We start from the raw sequence: 21,683 nt of genomic DNA on the forward strand, positions 1-21,683 counted from the left end.
TTTTGTTTTTTTTTTTTGTTTTTTCAGTTTTAGTCCATATTGACTGAAACATGCAAGATGGTAGATTAATATTCCCTTCAGATTCAGATAGAATTTATAACCCCAATCCAGCCTTGTCTCATCGTGTTTTCCAGGACAGACCAACTTTAAATATTTTTTTAATAGATCAATAAATCAATTTGAACACAAAAACTTACCCCGTTAATCCTAGATTTTTCCTGTTCTTTGTCGGCTGCAGTGAAACCGGCTGTAATCACGGGACTGTAATTGCACAGATTATTATTCTAAGTGTCTGACAACATCACAGAAATAATCCATAAGAAGTAGAAATAGACCTTTTTGTCGTATTAGCAGTAATTTTTTTTAATGCTGATAAATGTTAAAGTTATTAAGTTATCTTTGTGTCTTTGCAGAACTCATTGCAGGGCTTCTTCTTCGACCTGGTGGGGAAGCAGGTGTTCGACATCATCATCATGGTGCTGATCCTCTTCAATATGATCACCATGATGGTGGAGACGGACGAGCAGTCGCCTCAGATGGAGAGAATCCTCAACAAAATCAACCTGGCTTTCATCATCGTCTTCACCATCGAGTGCCTCATCAAGATCATTGGCCTGCGGTGCTACTTCTTCACCATCGGCTGGAACATCTTCGACTTCGTGGTTGTCATCCTCTCCATCGTCGGTGAGTTGAGACAAATGCCGGTGGTCAAAAGTCAAAAGCTCTTCAGGAATGAACGGATCATTTATAAGAACCAAAACGTAAGAGCAAGTAAAAAAACACACAGATGACAATGAAAATAAATAAAAGACTTAATGGGCGATTTCACCGGACAGATCACAGGAGTAACTGGTCTCCTGCTGCCATTAATTGGTTAGTTTGTTTTTGTATTAAGTGGTCAGTTTGGATCCAATGTATTCTGTGTGTATCACAAATAACATAAGAAACGAACCAGTAGCACCAGAAATAGACCAGAAGCTCACATTCACTACAAGGTCAAATTACAGTTTTTGTCAGAGTGGGCTCAGAAGAGAATGATGTTACAGCTGTAAAACCAATATTGATAATATTAACCTCCACTTGATAAACATTGTCTATCTCTATAGGTATCCTTTCTTTAATACACTTAGAATAACATTCTGAACGTGTCTGGGACAAGAAGATGATATAGCACAGGATTTTATCTGAGCAGGTGAATTGGCCCCAAACAATGACGATGCAGCCGTTACAGCCTGTTTCATTTCTGCCAGCAGAGAAGATCAGCAGAGGGCTCCGTCTGTATCTGTGTACATATCGGACAAGGAGCATAATCAAGCTTTTAGGGCTTCTGACATTGTTCGAAATGAGGGGCAGGTTTAAAAAACATCAGAATTATCCTTTAAACCCTGATATTTATTATATCTTAATCCGTTTCTGTTACTGATTAATGCCTTTATGAACGATAATCTGAAGGACATTTATCGCTCTCACATTAAGGTGCAGCACACTAACATGTGTTGTCACATGGTGTCACAATGTGCATTTGACAGGTTATGATTTACAACCTTGCATGCAGAAGATGTCATACATACAGAAAAAAAAAAAAAAAAAGCATTCATGATTCAGCAGCCGGGATCCAATGCTAAGATGTGACTGCTGCGAAAAATATCTCAAACGTATCAATCTGTACGTTTAAATGACAGAAGATCTCGTCTTGCACTGTATGCCTGTGTGTGTGTGTACTGTCTGACAGTTATCTGTCAACAAACCGACCATCCAGGCGGCCTTGATGTTTTACTAGCATCAAGGTCCTGTGTGGTAATATACACGAACACACACGTACACACGCACACACACACACACACACACTTCAAACACACACGACAGAATAGTCTACAGAGGCAGCAACCTTAGCAGGTAATTTAGCTATCAGTGTTGTGAAAGGATTGTGTATGTGTGTGTGTGTGTGTGTATGTGTGTGTGTGTGTAATTAAGTGTGTGCATGTGTGGATGTGTGTTATGCCCACACGCTCAGACGAGGCTGTCTGGGGGGAGGTGAAGGTAACAGCAGCAATCAGAGCTGCCAGAGGGCGGTCCCTGGAGACAAATCAAACATGATTGACCTGTTACATCAGATGTGTGTGTGTGTGTGCATCTGTGTGTGTGTGTGAGACAGAGAGAGAGAGAGAGAGAGAGAGAACAAGAGAGAGAGAGAGATGTCAGGATCGGGGGCAGTTGAGTTGATGTACGATGTGATGGTGATTCCCTCTCGACTCCCCCCCGCTCATCCCTTCCATCACCCATAACTCAACACAGAGAGACAGGTGAGGGGTGTGTGTGTTCTCATACGTGTGTGTGTGTGTGTGTGTGTGTGTGTGTGTGTCTGGTCATATGTGGTGGGGGTCTGGTGATGACAGGCCAGCTCCTCTTTGACTTTATCATTTCAGGATAACAAGGAAAAGACGGATGAATTACAGTGTTTGACTTGCTGTTGGAGGGGAACGACAGCTCAGCCCTCCAGATCCAATTTCTCACGTTGTAATCACAGCAGACCTGCCACATAAAGACTGAAACATCCAAACGAAAAGCTTTTAGATGATGTTACTCACAGGAATGTCCTCAAATACAAGAAAATCTTGATCCTGTGATAGTCCTTAGCTTATCGATTGTCGGTGATTTAAGTGAAAAATACTGCAGATAGTTTCTCCTGTGTCAGCGTCTGCAGAATGAGCCCATGACATCACATTCACACAAAGATCAATTTTTATTAATGATTATTATCCTAAAGCTAGAGATGTCTGAACATATAGAAAAGTCATTTTATAATTTGATGAGAAGCTGCTGGCTCTTTAGCATCGACTGTATATAAAAGGGGACAATGTGTCTGCAGCTCTTCTGTTGTACAAAAGTGAAGCCAAAAGACCCCCTGCTAAAGGCCCCTACATGAATGAAACATTTATTATTTTGTTTTGTTTGCTGAGTCTGCTGCTAAAACATTCAGTCTCATAAAGCAGTAAAATGTGTGAATGAGCACACACATTAGTGAGGAGGTGGCAGACAAAGGATATTTATCAGTGCTCTGTTAGTAACAACAAGTAACATTGTCTGGAGGCTAACAAACATGGTGGTATGGGATCACTATAGTGCTTGCAGTCTTCAAATACGGCAAATTCATGAAGTCAGCTGCATTTCTGATATAGGAATCTGAACATCTCTAGACAGATTCAAAATCATACATTTATACATACATACACATACATTTATACATCTCTATTTTACAGGTCTTGATGATTAAACTGTATGAGATCATTTTGGATAAGACCTTTTTTTTTATTCTCTTTTCCAGGTATTGTTCTGGCTGACATCATCGAGAAGTACTTTGTGTCACCAACACTGTTCAGAGTAATTCGACTGGCCCGTATTGGTCGGATTCTGCGTCTCATACGAGGCGCAAAGGGCATCCGGACGTTACTGTTTGCCCTTATGATGTCCCTTCCCGCTCTCTTCAACATCGGGCTCCTCCTCTTCCTGGTCATGTTCATCTACGCCATCTTCGGCATGGCTAACTTTGCATATGTGAAAAGACAGGCGGGCATTGATGACATGTTCAACTTTGAGACATTTGGGAACAGTATGATCTGCTTGTTCCAGATCACAACCTCTGCAGGCTGGGACAGTTTGCTCAGTCCCATTCTCAACAACTCCCCTGAGGAGTGCAACCCCAACATCCCGCACACTGGCACCACCGTGCGGGGGAACTGTGGCAATCCATCAGTGGGCATCACCTTCTTCGTCACATATATCATCATCTCCTTTCTCATAGTGGTGAATATGTACATCGCCATCATCCTTGAGAACTTTAGCGTTGCCACAGAGGAGAGCACAGAGCCGCTGAGCGAAGACGACTTTGAGATGTTCTACGAGGTTTGGGAGAAGTTTGACCCGGAGGCCACGCAGTTCATTGAGTACGCTAAACTATCAGACTTTGCCGACTCGCTGTCAGAGCCGCTTCGCATTTCCAGGCCTAATAAGATCAAACTGATCTCCATGGACCTGCCGATGGTCAGCGGGGATAAGATCCACTGCCTGGACATCCTCTTTGCCTTCACAAAGCGAGTCCTGGGCGAGTCAGGCGAGATGGACGCCCTAAAGCAGCAGATGGAGGAGAAGTTCATGATGGCCAATCCGTCCAAGATTTCCTATGAGCCAATAACGACGACTCTGAGGAGGAAACAGGAAGAAGTCTCTGCCACAGTGATCCAGAAGTGTTACCGGAGGCACCTGATTAGGCGGCAGATGAAGGCCGCTTCCTACTTGTACCGCCAGATCACCACACCCCGGCATGTGGGAGCCGAAGCGGACGATGGCGGAGAGGGAGCATTCAGTGAGGACGCTCCAGAGAAAGAAGGGCTGATCGCCGCCATGATGAGGGAAAACTATGGGTCGAGTTTGTTGGGGATCGAGCGCTCTGAGACTATCTCCTCCACCTCATCCCCGCCGTCCTACGACAGCGTTACTCGAGCTACATCGGAGATATTTCACCCGCTTGCAGTAAAGACAGAAACAGTAACTGTAGAGACTGCCGGCGGCGAACCAAGCGAACAGTCACCGTCATTGGTCGGCCCTGACAGACAGCAGGAAACTGTACCATAACGGGAACCAAAAAGCAAAAAAATTAACAAATGAGGATGTCCTTGTTTTGGGTTAAACCTGTTTGTTCTTTTGTTTACTGAATGTACCATAGCTGAGGAACGCCGAGGAACCAAGTGGCAAAGTGATGCTATGAAGACTGCAGGAGGCGTAGAGTGAAAGAGCGGAATATTTACTACCTTTAATGTCGTTTCCTGTTCCCTGTGGAGATCCCTGGACTGAACTCAACAGCATTTTTGGAGTTTCTTCTGAAAGGGAAGCAGTGGGGAAAAACTGCAATAACAGAGGGGAAATCCCATCTGTCAAATCTGCCCTGCCTTCGTTAGAGTGGAAGGCAGAAACGTAGATCCCTTTGACCTTTTTGGATCTCTCGTGTGAACCGGAGCAAAGGGTTTGCAACACAGACAGGCCTCTGACCTCGGCCACGGCGGGTCAGAGGGATCAGAACAACTATATCAGATTTATCCATCATTTATTGGCCTGGGGAGTTTGCGCCTCCCACATTTGATCAATATTCTCAGAGTCCGCCTGGTTGTAAGAGTACGCTGTTCCTAGCGGTGTTTCTCGACACATTAACAGTCGGCAGCTTTCCGACTGGCTGAGACCCGAGAGAGGAGCGAATTAACGACAACGTGGTTTAAAAAATGTTTTCGTAGTAAAAGTATAACTTTGTCGATGTTACCAGTCTTTTAATAGCGGTGCGATTATTACTATTTTTTATATTTTTTAGAGTAAGTTGATGAAAAAAATGAGCAGTCTCTCCCTTTCGGCTTATGAGCAGTAAGAGCTTCGAGAAAGCGACTGAACCACCACGGTTGTGATTGGTGAGACGAGGGGGTACAGCACGGGGGAAAAAAGCTAAAAAAAAAAAAAAAATCTGAAAAAAAAAACTGTCATCTTTTCGTTTGCCATTTTTCACCCTTGAGTTTACATGTGCTGTCACATTATGACACCTGGACAAAGACACAGAAAAAGGACCTTGGATATATTTATTTTTACTCTGAAAACCTTTGAGATAACACCAAAAACAAATAAGTGCACAATGAGATTTTATACAGAGTCCCGGACTCTTTACTTGTGTTTTTGCCCAGGTTGTCAACATCCTAATGTCCATCACGTCTTTGGCCAGTGGGTGATTTGTCTTTTAAGTCCTTTGCTTCCCTTCGCTTTATGAACAAAATAAGACAGACCCTGCTGGGCTTTTTTGTATAATGCATGAGGATAAAGTAGAGGAAACAGGCTTGTAGTTAAGGCTGATAATTCATTCATCGATAACGTATGACTTTGCAAAAAATGTTGAAATGTGTCTTTAGAAGTCAAGTTTATCTTTAAGGATTAACAACATGGAACAACACATTTAAACTGAATCTTTCTTTCCTTTTAATCAAAATCATTCCCCCACTCATCTATTTATGCAGCTATACTCATATCATAATAACCTTAAGGCAACAATACCTCAGGTTAGTTTAACTTTCAAAGCAGGATAAAGGATCAGACTGCAATAAGTGTGCAATAAACCATCACTCTTTGCATTTTAACGTGTTTCTCAAATGAACTCAGAGATTTTTTTTTTTATTGGGGACATCTCTGTGCTCGTGCTGGAAATACTTGTATTTCTTGTTTAAGGTTTTGGTTATGCCATTAACAAAGATACCCCTAGATCAAAGTATATGTTGTCTTTTTTTTTTTTTTTACTTTTTTATCTATGAACATAAAACGACATATGGCAAGAAGTGAATGAACAGATAAAAAGAGATGTGTCCAAAATGTACGCTAAGGATCAGCTGAACGTTACTTATTAAAAAACGATCTTAAGTTGGAAGACGCAGCAGTAATAAGAGAACACTCTCGTGGGATAGATAAATGTCCTTTCCTTCCCTTTGCTGACTTTGTGACAAATCACCCGCTGTCATGTTCTATCCGTCTGGTCGGAGCTGGGCAAAACACACTGAAGACGCACTCAAACCAAAGTCTTAAAGATGAAAAGTTTTAAGACCTTTGAGGCGTTGTCCAGCACTGACCAGAGTGCGACAATCAAATCAGTTCATCTACATCAGGATTTTTCTCTTTTTCGTTTTAGTGATTCAGTCCTGTATCAGTCATCAGTGTCCTGGAAAAACCTTCTCTCACATCAGCTGATGTTTCTCTTCGCAGAGTTTAATGGAAATATTTTTCTTCTTTGATGGTTTTTAAAGGCTGTATCCAAAATGTTGCATTAACTATAAAATACTAATATTATTTATTACCCGCCCTTTTTCTCTGAGATCGGCCTGCTCTGGAGGTTTGTGTGTCTGTCTGCTGTTCCCTTTAAATAAAGTCTATTAGGAGCTACTTTCAGCAGTGTATTCGGCCCTGAGAGTCTTTAGGACAGCAGGATGGTGTCGGAGTCACATTTATTTTGAGAAGCAGAAAATATTTCACGCTGTTCCACAAACAGCATTTTTAAGGAGAATCAAATGAAAGTTGTTTCTGGACTTTAAAGGTTGTATTACGGATCAGGAGATGACAGACTTTTAACAGAAGTATTCATAATGGGGTGTTTGGACTTAGAGTGAATCATATATTGACCTGATTATTGGTCTTTAATCACCTCCTTGACCATTAACTATGTCCGTACTAACTTTACTTCCACTCTGGCTCTTCTCAGCTCAATATGAGGTTTTAGAAACGATTAGCATTCAGCCACCTCCCGAGCAATTTACCAGAGAGAATAGATGCATATAAAGTGAACGTTCATGGTCTGACTGCATAAGAACAAAACTTTTGAAATCATCTTTTTTTGAGTTTGGAGTCACAACTGTTGGTGTAATCTCAGGAAATGTTGTGATAGGTGAATTTCTGTCTTGAATTGATCTTTCTTAAATTTGCAAACTGCTTGATATGAATTTTCATCCCCTGGTGCAAATGAATGTCTGCAGCGGGGCAGGTTTTTCCAGGACACTGGTATGATGATTACAAAAGCTTTTTGCCTTTTTATTCTGCAAAACTGTTGAAGATTTTTAATTCAAGTTTGAAGAGCTAAATTGTTGACTTCTGTTTGATTCTTCTGCTGAGGTTTAGAAAAACAAAACGGATTACAGTTTTGTTTGTTTGTTTTCCGTTGGCGGTAAACTTAAGGTACATGTCCATGCTTTCAAAAATTCAAAACAAAATTATTTGAATTGTTTGACTAGCAGGTTAAAAATATGCTGCTAAACAATTTCAGGATTTGGCCAACAATAGTTTCAGTTTAAAAGGAGACTCTTGTGAAATGTATTTATTTATTTTCTTGCTTTATTGCTATATTTTGATTGAGATTGTTTTTTTTGTTTGTTTTTTTTGTTTTTTTACTTTTGCATGTTTAAGCTGCGTCCTGGAGGCCGAAAGAAACGGCTCTGTATCCATTTTGCACAGAGAAACAAAACAAAAACAAAAACAAAGCGCGTCTAGCAATAACTATTTGCGAAAACCTTTTAAGTGAGTTTGGGGACATTTTCGTTAACACAAGCTTGTTCTCCCTGTATGAACCTATAAACCTAAAAATGCACAATTACAATTGGAGCATTTGGTGAAATCTGATGGATTCTGGTTTCCCCGATGCTGTGCTGGCAGTATTATTATGGCTCTACAGGTAAAGAGGTGACGACAGCGGCATGAAGCGGCTGAGAAGCACTGTCTCGGTTTTATCAAGATGAAGAGGCAAAGTGTGCGTGTACAGCGTTTGTTCAGTCTGCTTTGATCTCAATATTTCGAACAACCTCTCTCTCTCTGTCTCTGTTGTCGTGGTCACCCGAGGGATCTTCAATAAACGCTTTATTAGACTCATTTAGAAAAGGAACAAAGAAGTAAAAAAAAACCTTTTCTGGCACCTTCTGGACTCTATTTCTACTAGATTCTATTGAGAATAGAAAACCATATAAACTAGGTCAATACTTAAGACACTGCTGTACTCTGCTGCGAGGCGTATTTCAGGTTGCAGTTGTGCTGAAGGGCTGTTTTCAGTAGCAATAGTCCCAGAGTGTGCCTGCTACACATGAACCCCAAAACTCCAAGCCATGCTTTCCCCATTGGTTGATTGATAACGTGCTTGATTGACGGACTGATTGATTCTTTGATTTCTTGACTGGCAGATCGAGTGATGATTTGATTGGTGTAACATTTGGTTGGTTGATTGATGGATTGATTATTATGCTTTTTGATAATGAAAGAGGCTCACCAACAACCCCTCCATCGACAAGCTGACTCTTCCGTCTTGGATGGCCATTTTTAATAAAAACAATGAGAAGGAACCAATCAAAGCTGAAAACAGACAGGCAAGACTCGCTGTAGACTGGCCCATTTCAAAACCAAAAGCTGCTGTCATCATCGAAACAAAAGGACAGACATTGACGTACCAACGTGGAGGAAATGCACAGATAACAAGTGATTTCATTGTTCATTATTATTACTATTGTTACTATTAATTGTGTGATAAATGCAATACATCAGTTATGTAAACAGGCACTGAGTGATGCTGTATCTTATTTACAGTATGAGGATACTAATAACAATGATGTTCTGACTTCTTTCGTCGTCATTCATTTGGTTTTTCAAGGCCTCCTCTCACTGCTTAAATCACTGCCGCCCCGTTTACACCGAAACTGGTTTCACAACGGTTTTCAACTGGTCTCCGGCTTCATATCAGTCGTCATATCTCGAGAAAGTTGCCTTTTTCAGGAACAAAAGGGGAGGAATCTGTAAATGTTTCCCTCCTGACACCTGAGTCTTTGGTCGAAATTGGAAAAACTTCTCTCAACAATGTCATTTTAAGGACAAATTGAGTCTGCTGGCAGTTCTTCCAAAACACATTTAGTTTGAATATATTAAGGCGGAGATAAGTGGCGTCTCGATGCAAGAATTTGTATATGTTTTAGCTGAAAACAGAAGAGAAGATAAATGTTAGAGTTAGAGGAAGGAGTGAAGGATTTGATACATATGCAAAGAAAAGGAACGAAAGTGGCATTTGTTTGTCCACAAAACAATTATTTTAACTGACACAATTTTTAATGTAAATTTTAAAAAACTTGAGGGAGACAAGTTACCTGGTTTTCCTCTGACCTCAGCGATGCTCTCGCTGCGCAACCATCAATAAATCGCCAGTGAAACCTCGGTGTAAAGGAGGCGAAAGCTGTGCCTCAGTGACCCCACTTTGGTGTTTTAGAGACAATAATAATAATTACGACAATATTATATGAATATATATATAAATATATATATATATATATATATACTTTTTAGTACTTTGAGTTGAAATACTTTTTAGTATTTTGCAAATACATGTCTCTGTATATAAAACAAAAGCCTCCTGTAATAAACAAGAAAAGAATTTAATACTGAACCTGTTGTGACAGTTTTCTGTGTTTTTCTTTTTATTTCAACTGTGGATTTGATTCCTCGAATAATCTTAAAAAAAAAAAAAAAACCTTGATGATGATGATGATGGTTAGGATCACTCTGTTCATCTATCCATGCACAAAGTTTTTTTTTTGTCTGACCTCTAAAACCTGTTTGCACTGTAATACAAGCGGGTGGAATGGATTTTTAAAGTACTTCTACGTTAAGCCTCGCCAGACACCACTGGATCAATTTTGAGACATGTATTAGTCTGTTATGTCTGTTTACTGTTTCAAATAAATAACTCCAGATGCAATTGCATGGCTGCACAAACAGAGTTAGCACATTTCAGCTGGCTGGTGAATTAAAACTTTACAAAATGCGGCCACATATAGAGAAAGAACAAAATCAACTTTTTGTGGACTCTTGCATTAGACAAGTTGATATGCGTGTAGAGAGAGGGGGCACATGGGGGGGGAAAGGAGCAGCACGTTGGACTTAAACCAGGGCTACCTGCATGGATCATAGCCTCTGTAGATGGGGCGCAACCTCACCACGAGGCCATCAGTGCCCCTATTCAGGTATTTAAAACAGACAATGTTTCAAGAAGACGTTTCTTGCTCTCTTCAAAGTCACAGCTCTTCCTGGTAAGTGAGACGGGATTTTTTCTTAAGGTCTATGCCTGTACTGAACCTTCCTGCAATGTGTTCAGACACTTTGAATTGCAACCCTAACACACGAGATGACATGGAGGAAATAATGTGGACAACGTAGGAATTTATAGGAATGTCTTTACGTTTTTTCTACAGGTTTAGCTGTAAGGTGACATTAACCTGTCTACATCTTCCCTCTCTGGATCTACACAGCAGGGTGGCAGGGTTTTTTTTTTTTTGTCATGTCAGCATATTAGTGGTGCATCACAGCTCAAATAGACAGGTTTATGGCGTCTGGTATGTGTCGTTGTATTCTGGGTATGCTTTGACCCGAGGCAGATTGCGTTTTGCACACAACCTTGACTCCGCGTGCTTGTCTGCATCCGTCTTTCTGTAATTTTATCCCTCCATCGTACGCTGGACCTGGGTTCTCCTCGCCAACACTTCCCGTTTGTGTCACGAAGCTGAACTCATGATGTAATGCTGCCTGACTGTGTGTGTTTGTCAGCGCAGATTGAGGTTGACACTTGAAATACCCACTGTTGTGTTGCTCTCTTCCTCTTCATGTCCCCTCTGCTTTATTTCCCTCTTCTTCTCCTCTTTTGTTCCCTTTTTTCTCTTTGACAGCCTGGATTTCTCCGTCATTGAAAGTAATCCCTAATTGAAGCTCTGTTAACATTTATATTCACTTTTAGTGAACGTTTACAGAAGTGAAATGAAATCAAATAAATGACCAGCTAAAGCTTCAGAAACACAGACTTATTTATTATTTATGTAAAGATGTATAATGTAGGCCTATTGATTTATACAGTAATCAGGAATTATAGTATATAGTAGATGCATTTAATTGGTCAGGCGTGAAAGTCAAGGCATCCAATGACATTACACAAGACATGCATACCAGGTAACATTTTAAGGAAGCTCCTTCATGACTTAAATTTAAAATGAAACCTGTGCAAATGAAAATAGACCAACACAAAGAAATGTATGACCCGTGCAGGAATAGAAATACATGTGATTTAAGTAAAGCTAAAAACCATTAAGGAACATCGGTAAATAACCTTTACATATGAATGAAAACTGTAAACCTTCTGAGTTTGTCTTATCCTCCCATTTGAGACGGATGATTTGCTGATGTGATTCTTGTTGGTGGAATTATCATTAGATTGGCTGCAACTGTTTGATGAGGTATTTTGACTGAAACACAGTCAGTATATTAGCATGCAGTTAGAAAAAAAAGTCCCTAACCTTAGGGGTCCTATTGCCACCTACTGTAGCGGAGTCTGACATTTTTCCATCAAGAAACCGATGCTTCCTCGGTGTTTACTGTAGGACAAGGACAGTTTTCCAATTAAATGACCTAATCAAGCTGTAACCGTCGTGTGACTTAACTGTGCATGTGAACTTACTGACAGTCTGCCCTCTGAACTGTTTCAATGCCCTTGAGCAAAGTGCTGAACAGAGAGAAAAGTGTTTGTGTGAGTTGTTTACATGGTTATGTAATCACACACACATACACACACACACACACACACACACACACACACACACACACACACACACACACACTTAGCAGAGGGGGTTCCTGTGTTCCTCAGCATATGTTAAATGGAGCTTCCCCATCTGTCTCTCTGCCAAAAATCAAACTCGACTCTGAAAAGGAACAGTTCACTCTAACAGATTTATGTTTCTGACATTTATCCTGAGGTTCAGTAATCATTTAGTATTATTTTGGGGTCCTGCCAAATGCTAAAAACTGCAGACTGTTTTGTATTCTATTATAATGTAAATTAAATTGTAGAATCTGAAGCTCATATTTCTTTCATTTTATTCTGTTTGAAATGAATCTATTCAGCAACCTTTGGTGTTTAAAAATGAAGATATCATTGAAGAACTGACGTTCCTCAAGTGTCCACCAGAGGCTGGCTGCAAATGACAAGAAAACCCTATTGGGTCCAATTTTACAATCTCCCTTTTTACTAAAGTGGCCCACTGCCCCCTATAAACATCTAGAATTTTGAACTAGATTAGTTTTTCTGAACAGAGCTACCCTTGTCCCATATTTTCATACAAACAAAATGGTGGTGAGTGTTTATAAAACGCATCCTTCTGGAAAGTACGAGGGTCAAAAGTTGTGCATAAATTACATAATTAGCTTCTGATTTGAGGTGAGCACATTGTAGATATTTGTCAGGAGGCTTAAGGCCCGCCTTAACTCCCCCTCTGTCTTTTTCCCCTTTTTTCAAAAGTTTGATGGAGATTAATTTCAAAGCCCACCATCGTTAGGCTTCAAAAACTGATGGGTGACATCACCGAGGACACTTCTGTTTCCTGATTCAAGTGTAATATCCTTTGAAGGACCCAGCCTCTGTAGCCCATAACTGCTCAGACAAAACTAAAATGAGACAGTCTGGTCCAGAGAGGTTTTCCTGTTTGTGTCACCAGCTATCTGGCTCACCTTTTCTTTTTTTCTTTTTTTTTTTTACAGCTGAACCAAATCTAGACTAGAAGGAATGTGTTTCCTCAAAAAAAAAAAAAACCAAGCCAGATTAGTTTCTCTTCCGTCATTGCTGTTGACAAAGATGAAGTCATAAGCCCCACCCTTCTTGATTGGTCAGGAGGTGGTGACATGGTTGAGCACAGCGCTGTTCCAAAAGCTACACATTTTTACCATCTGTGGACGCAGACGCATTCGAAGGAGCCTTTGAAATTGGATAGCCTTAGATGCGTCTCTGTGACATAATCGTTCCCAAGTGCACCTTCAGAAGGATGCAGCATGGGTATCACCTTTACAGATGCTCCTACATTATAGATTTTTCTAGAATTTATACATTATTTCAAGCTGATATTGTAAAGTGAATACAGGAAAAGTTCCTAACAGGAGCGTCAAAAAAAGTTTTCAGCATAAGAGCATCCTCACTGTCTTTACTTCCTTTATAGTCCTTTCCTTGTTCTCCTTCGTCCTGGGTGTATTCATTCTGACGGTGGCTCTCTCTGCTCATCAGGATCAAAAGAGACACCCCTGCCACACACACGCAGAATAAACAACAGACACACACATACACAGCCTACTTACAGAGTACACACAGGTCAGTCGCTGATGCAGCATATAGGAACGGGCATGTGATGTCATTCATTTCTTTATGAGCTTAGTCATTAAGCACACACACACAGACGGTAGTGAGTGTAGTTGTTGCTTCATCTTCTCTTCCTTTTTTGACTCCACCATCTCTCAGTCCTCCCCAGTACTTGGGAGTCTCATGAGAGACCTTTACACTGGTTGTGTGTGTGTGTGTGTGTGTGTGTGTGTGTGTGTGTGTGTGTGTGTGTGTGTGTGTGTGTGTGTGTGTGTGTGTGTGTGTGTGTGTGTGTGTGTGTGTGTGTGTGTTCTCCCTCACAATGGAAACCAAGTGTTGATGAGGTCCCGTGACAGGAAAAAATAGGTGTGTTACCTGACCTCACTCTCAAGAGGGATATCAAACACACACACACACACACACACACACACACACACCACCTTAAATGTTGAAATGGTTCAATAAAATATACCATTTAAGCCGTTATTTATTTTTTTCACTTTTAAAAGTCAAATTTCCAACCTAAGTCTGTTGAACTGGAGAATACTTTGCATTTGTAAAAAAAAAATAAAAAAAATGGCTGGCTCAGGAACAAGACAAAATACTAATTTCAAATATGTGTTGTGTTCATGTAACTCTGCATTACTTTGATTAAGTTACTTTTTGTAAATGGTTGTCTTACTAAAGTGTATCAAAACATTGAAACCAACTGCCAATCTAAATCAACTTTAATTGAAATCCCTTCTAAAAAACACTTTTGCGTGCATGACTACATGTTATAATCTTAAAACTTAAACAGAATGTGCCTTCATTGAAAAAGTAAAAAAAAAAAAAAGAAAATATATATATATATATATATATATATATATATATATATATATATATATATATATATTATTCAAAACATTACAGTCAACAATTTATCTGGTAAAAAAAGTTTCCCCTCTGGATGAATACAGTCTTATCTTATTTAGACATCGGAGAAAAATAAAAAAAGTTAGACACTAACATTAAAACTAGTTGATGTTTATTTCCTCTGATCGATTGACAGTATCAGCTGGGTAACAACAAACTAAGATAAATCGATAAAATTGAGGTGTGATGACACAGTCTCCACGTTGAGCACAGATGGACACTAATACTTCCTAAACATAAAGAAACACAACAACAAGGATTTTAAAAACAAACCAAACAGAAGAGGCACAGCTAGTCTGTCGTGTGTCCCATGTACTAAATCTGACCTCGTCCCTTTGCTGCGCATGTTACTTCCACTCTTTCCTCCCAACATTTCCTGTATCTTTTTAGCTGTCAAGGCATAAAGGACCCCCAAAAAACTTTACTATAAGGAAAGAAGGAAGGTACAAAGGAAGGATGGAAGGAAAGAAGGAAGGAAGACAGGAAAGAGAGAAAGAGTTGAATGTCAAGCCTGCACTAATTGTTTCTATTTTAGAGAGCAGAGCTGCTTTCAGACTGATTTAAGGAGAGTCGGCGTAAAAGTGACCTAAAAACAAAGAAGAGAGCCAGCTGACGCTCTCTGATAACACACACACACACACACACACACACGCACACACAGATAACATTCACAGAAACCAAATTCTTTCATGAATTGTCCTCTTCTTTATCATTATGATATTGTTTCGATAATCAGTTTGAATCCCTTAATAATTGCACCAGTAAGATAGAAAAATAGTATCACACAGAGAGAGTGAGACATTATAGAAGAGCAGAAAAGAAGTAAAGAAAAAGGGAGAAAGTAAAAAAAGACCATTTGCTGTTTGTTAAATGTGAGGAGAAGAGGGAAATAAATCAAAGAATAAAGGAGAGACAAGAACACGGAAAAAGGACAACGAATTAAAAAAAACAATGACTTAAAAAGGATAAAAAAAGACAAAGAGAATGAAAAGTGTCAAACAGATCTTATTTCTAGAAAATTCAGATAATAACCTATCTGTGGAGTTATGCTGCCTCCTGCTGCACAATCAAGGTACTGCAAGAGAAACAGTTTTTCTTCGCTCCTTCCATTGGAGATTTGAGAGAGCTGAAACTAAATTAGATAGTAGCCAACTTTAAAGTTCTTAACAGGCATCTGTAAACACATTGACAACAACAACAAAAAAAGGACAAAGAGGGATTTTTTTTTTTTTTTTTTTTACAGTTACCGGTTTTATTCAGTTCAATAATTTCTAAACATAACGGTAAACTTCTCAGTTGTCTGGATTACAAAGGTAAGTTTTAACAAATTGAGATGTGTTGCCAACTTCAAGAAGAATATGAAAAAATGTCATAACGTTTCAGAGAGTCTAATAACGGATCCAAAGATTGACACATTGTGGATGAAAACAGCAATTAATGACCTCCACCAAATCATTCAATAGTTAATAGACTGGTAGGCCTGTTGGCAAGTTTATCTTTGCAGTGTGTGAAAGGATATGTTGTAGAACATGTAATTAGTTACAGTGCAATGAAAACCCTGGTCTTTAAAAAAGTACATTTTTAAACTTAACCTCTTTTGTTCTGCAAAATACAATCTGCTGTTCCAGTTTCCGTTCCCTGACTGTTCCAGCACGTGTGAAAAATTACAACATTGAAATGATAAAGTTTACATTCGTAAGTGTTGTGCAGAAATCCAGAAACCGTTAATATTCAGTTCCAAAGGTTAGTGTTGATTTTCATTTCTGCAAACATGCAGTGCAACATCATTGAGCAAGCAGCTTCATGACGACCTTTGACTGTGAAAACAAACTCGCAGAGATCCAGCTTTAAACTGTCGGGCCTTACTGAAAAATGAAGCTCAGAGCGATATCTGGTGTTTCTCCTCTCATGACCGCTCTTCAAGGCTTCATTCTTCACAACATCAAAACCTTTAAAATATAATAACATACCTCATTAACAACCAAAGAGCAGCACAACCTGCTGTAAAAAGGGTCAAAGAGAAGTTAACTTACTGTAATGGTTGGGATGGATTTAGAAACATGGTGGCTTTCCCTTACTGCTCGTTCTCCTGCACACAAGTCTGAAATTAGATTGAAATTTGTTGGTATCATATCTACTCTGCTTAAAGCTACAAAAAAGTTTGCCCTGAGGTTATTCAACCCACATCATATAACTAGAAGAGTAAATCTGTAATTAAATGATACTATTGATGATTCATCTCTGAATCAGATTTAAAAAATAAAGACTAAAAGAAATGGAGAGGTTTTTTTTAAATGGCCTGGTTGACAATGACAGGTGGAATTTAGGCCCAGAAATGCCAAAGTAAAGCCATGAGTAAGAATTAGGAGTAGAAAGTATCAAACTCACTGGGCATATATGAAAAGTACCCTCAGTCAACACAATGTCACCTTTTGGTTGTGGATTACTTTTTTAAAGATCTGAGTTTGACAACTTTGCTTTCAGCTTCAACTACATTAATTGTTTTAAATGTAAAGATTTCTTTCCTTCTCTATGACAGTAATCTGAATATTTCTAGGTATTGAACCAATTGAGACAAACATCATGTTGGGCCCTTGGAGACACTGAACCAAAATTTTCGCTATTCTTCACCCTAACATAAACACAACAACTCACTGATGGACCAAAGAATGATTGACAGATCATTTGCTTTTAAAGGAATCCAGTTCCAGTTCTGCCCTTCTCATATTTACTTAAGTGATCTTACTTTGTGAGTGAAGGTTCCAGGTGGAAATCGATCATCTCTTCAGATCGATTCTGTGTCATCAGGAGATAAACGGCTGTAAGTGGCATTTGTTTATTTTCACTGAAAGAAGAACGACATCACAAAAATAATATCTACATCACTAATAATAGATTTTAATAACAGGATATATTTACAAAACAGTATGTACAGCCTTTCCTCAGACATGACTTAGGTTGTAAAGTGTGTTTCTTTTTTGATTGGGGAAAAAAGTTGCATTGCACTTTAGGATGAATGTCTATATGCACAAAAAAGATTTGTTGTAGATTTGTAATTAAAGATGTCCCTTTAATTACAAATCTACAACAAATCTTTTTTGACATGAACACTGTACAAGCAGCACACGAAACCAGGCCTCCACATGCTTACAAACAACGCAAAGGTTACCACATTTGTTATGATCATTATTAAATATAAGGATCATTAGGTATTCTTTATCAATGGTGAGTTACACAAAATATGAGTCATGACTTTGGTCTCACTCTGTAGGTTGTTGATGGCGGCTGACACATGACAGGTTGAGCTGGGACAAGTTTCTCGAGCAGCTGGAGGCTGCAGAATGTGCAATCTGCTCTTCTGCTGTGTTTCCATCATCGAATTCATCGCAGAGCCTCATTTTGAGTCTGACACGAAGCAAAAACCTGAATGAGATCACAAACCAAAAGCACAACACAGTAACAATACTACGAATAAGAATAAGAATACATGCATGTGTGTGTACACTACCGTTCAAAACTTTGGGGTCACTGAGAAATTTCCTTATTTTTGAAAGAAAAGCACTGTTTTTTTCAATGGAGATAACATTAAATTAATCAGAAATACACTTTATACATTGTTAATGTGGTAAATGACTATTCTGGCTGCAAATGTCTGGTTTTTAATGAAATATCTACATAGATGTATAGAGGCCCATTTCCAGCAACCATCACTCTGGTGATCTAATGGTGCTTTGTGTTTGCTAATGGATTATTAGAAAACCCATGTGCAATTATGTTAGCACAGCTGAAAACAGTTTAGCTGGTTAGAGAAGCTATAAAACTGACCTTCCTTTGAGCTAGTTGAGTAGCTGGAGCATCACATTTGTGGGTTTGATTAAACTCTCAAAATGGCCAGAAAAAGAGAACTTTCATGTGAAACTCGACAGTCTATTCTTGTTCTTAGAAATGAAGGCTATTCCATGCGAGAAATTGCAGAGAAACTGCAGATTTCCTACAACGGTGTGTACGACTCCCTTCAGAGAACAGCACAAACAGGCTCAAACCAGAGTAGAAAGAGAAGCAAGAAGACAAGTACATAAGAGTCTCTAGTTTGAGAAATAGACACCTCACAGGTCCTGAATTGGCAGCTTCATTGTAGTACCCGCAAAATGCCAGTGTCAATGTTTACAGTGAAAAGGCGACTCCGGGATGCTCGCCTTCAGGGCAGAGTGGCAAAGAAAAAACCATATCTGAGACTGGCCAATGAAAGGAAATGATTAATATGGGCAAAAGCACACAGACATTGGATAGAGGAAGATCTGAAAAAAGTGTTATGGACAGACGAATCTAAGTTTGAGGTGTTTGGATCACACAGAAGAACATTGAGACGCAGAACAACTGAAAAGATGCTGGAAGAGAACCTGACTTGATCTGTTAAGCATGGTGGAGGTCATGTGATGGTCTGGGGTTGCTTTGGTGCTGGTGAAGTGGGAGATTTGTACATGGTAAAAGGGATTTTCAATAAGGAAGGCTATCACTCCATTTTACAGCTGATATTCTATCTATTATGGAGTGGCCAGCGCAGTCAGCAGATCTCAACCCTATTGAGCTGTTGAGGGAGCTGCTTGACCGTACGTCACACAAAAAGTTCCCATCAAGCCAATCCAACTTGTGGCAGGCTTCTGGAAGCATGGGGTGAAATTTCTGAAAGTTAACAGTCGGAATGTCAAGGTCGGCAATGCTGTCATTGATGCAAATGGAGCATTCTTCAACGAAAGCAAAGTTTGAGAGAGAAAATTATTATTTTAAATAATCATTATTTCTAAAATTGTAAATGTCTTGACTATATTTTCTATTCATTTTGCAACTCATTTGATAAAAAAGTGACTTTTCATGGAAAACACAAAATTGTCTGGGTGACCCCAAACGTTTGAACGGTAGTGTGTGTGTGTGTGTGTGTGTGTGTGTGTGTGTGTGTGTCTGTGTGTCTGTGTCTGTGTGTGTGTGTGTGTGTGTGTGTGTGTGTGTGTGTCTGTGTGTGTGTGTGTGTGTGTGTGTGTGTGTGTGTCTGTGTGCATATGCATATTTTTTTTAATATATTTTAAGATCCTGTGGCATGCTTTGATTTGGAGGCTACAAGCTGCGCACTGGAGTTGGTTAGTTAGTTTAAGGTGGTGTCCAGTGAAATATTGACTTTTGGCCTGAAATGGTTTTTTTACTTTTATCTTTAAAACACATGAAGCTTCCTCTGTCTTGTATCATGCTGGACTTCCTTCCACCCTCAAAAAAGCTGGGACTAATGGCTGCAAGTTTATGTTCTTATTCATTAAATCCAAAATACCCTGAACCCACTCATCCCTTTATGCAGGCTTTGAAACATGATTTAAGTTGGTTGACAGAACGTATTGATTCAGTCTAATGGCATTCAAAGAGCAGACAAATAAGTTGCAGCATACTGTTGTTAATGCTCTAAACAGTCTTATCAGCAGAAACAATTGCAGGAACGTTGTGCTTTATAGCTGCAGCAGAACCTTCATGAGTTAATCTTTGTTCAAGATAGGAAAAAAAAAATAGCATTACCTACCTCAAAATACAATCATCTATCAATGCAGCATTTAGATCCTTGTTTTAGAAACATAAAAGATAAAAGCGTGTATGAAGCATTCAGCAGCATTCCTCTTTACTCCTGTTCTGAATCGTACTCTGGACCTCGGCTTCTACTTTCTAAAAATAAAGTCAGTGGACATTTATTTCCTCATACCCGGATGTCGTCATAGAAATGTTCCACATTACAACACATTAACCATGATGGTGAAATAAACACAGGAATGAAGGAGTTGTGACGAGGACACACACATTCATGTGAATAAACTTGCAAAGGGAATTTGAATTTTCAGCATCAAGACTTTACTGGCCAGTTGCTCCTCTCAAAGTAAACGCTTTAAAACATTCAATAGGAACTAGTGACAGGCAATGCTGCACAAAATGTTTTAAACACTCTGCAAGTTTATCATCCATTTAAAGTTTTGGATTGAAGTGATCTGACCTTACTTTTGGTTTTAAAACATGACTTACTATGCAATATTGTTAGGGATAAACAGTGTGTTTGTATGTACGAATGAATGTACGACAGGTGTTTAACTGACTTTTATGTTTTCATATAGATCAAACACCTACAAACTATTTTCTTAGGCAGAGGTAGAACAGCAATTTCTCCATTCTTCTACATAGAACTGCAACTGATTTTACAATTTTGCTCCCTGAGCTTCCAAACAAAGAAAGTTACTGGATCAATTCCAAAAAAGTATCATGCATACATGTACACACTCATGTACTACTGTATTAGGAACAATAATTGATATGTAAATGGATTTTTTCTGCTCAGATGTTAACTCTACATTTCAACAAATAGTAACAGGAGTCAAATACGACACAAATAAAAAGCACTCAGGATCAAATCATCAAAGTTTATTTTCAGCACATTTAAAAGCAAATAAGAGTCGAAGCTTCGGTCTTTGAATGACAGCCCCATCATCTTAGAAAAAAAAAATCTGCTCAGTTTTCTGTGGATCTATAATCCGTCTCAGGTGTGCGTTAAATCCAGACTGTGTGTTTTTCTGTTACTGCAACTTGTCGGATTATCTAATTCCAACATGAAACAAACAGTTTGAATCCAAACTTTGAGGTCATTTCCTCACAGAACCACAAAGGCTAAAAGGTTAAAACTCTGCAGAGCAAATCAGTGCCGCCCCCTAGTGGTAAAATAAAATAAAATAAAAAGAACAGTGCACAAAACCCCAACCTATTAAAGACCAAATCTGTCACTCAAATAAATTAGCTCAGTAATTTTGCTCCTCCATCAGCCAGTATTTACACCAGTGCTTCAGCCAGTTCAACATGTTAACTGAAAAAGAAACTAGAAAACAAAAACAGTCTGATCCACTTTATGGTGAATTCAGCTTCTGATTTTGAAAAGATGGTTACAAAGAGAATCAAGAAAAGTAGAAAACAGGCACATGTCGAGGGTTTGATATTTAACTGCGAGAAGAAGAAAATACATTTCTTTAGTCTGAGCTGA

The 21,683-nt window shown here is 39.2% G+C and overlaps 1 protein-coding gene and 1 long non-coding RNA gene across 3 annotated transcripts in view; one reads left to right on the forward strand and one right to left on the reverse strand.

Annotated features, from left to right (window-relative positions):
- LOC306835389 (sodium channel protein type 3 subunit alpha-like) overlaps positions 1–5,868 on the forward strand; it is a 169,690-nt gene extending 163,822 nt beyond the window's left edge. Inside the window, exons 34-35 of the mRNA XM_079361877.1 lie at positions 414–684; positions 3,326–5,868. Of these exons, the coding sequence (XP_079218003.1) occupies positions 414–684; positions 3,326–4,632 (1,578 nt within the window). The 3' untranslated portion in view covers positions 4,633–5,868. The remainder of the gene's footprint in view (positions 1–413; positions 685–3,325) is intronic.
- Positions 5,869–6,769: 901 nt separating this feature from the next.
- LOC306835405 lies at positions 6,770–20,308 on the reverse strand. 2 transcript variants are annotated; one of them, XR_013780637.1, is made up of 6 exons: positions 20,190–20,308; positions 17,891–18,049; positions 17,373–17,471; positions 16,660–16,727; positions 15,868–16,575; positions 6,770–7,958 (listed from the first exon to the last, which is right to left on the reverse strand). It is a non-coding gene; the product is annotated as an uncharacterized lncRNA (long non-coding RNA). The 2 variants fall into 2 exon arrangements; XR_013780638.1 differs by lacking the exon at positions 6,770–7,958 and having other exon boundaries at positions 15,848–16,575.
- Positions 20,309–21,683: the final 1,375 nt, after the last annotated feature.

Source organism: Symphodus melops (genome assembly GCF_947650265.1).
Source record: "Symphodus melops genome assembly, chromosome: 14".
In the NCBI taxonomy this organism is placed as follows: domain Eukaryota; kingdom Metazoa; phylum Chordata; class Actinopteri; order Labriformes; family Labridae; genus Symphodus; species Symphodus melops.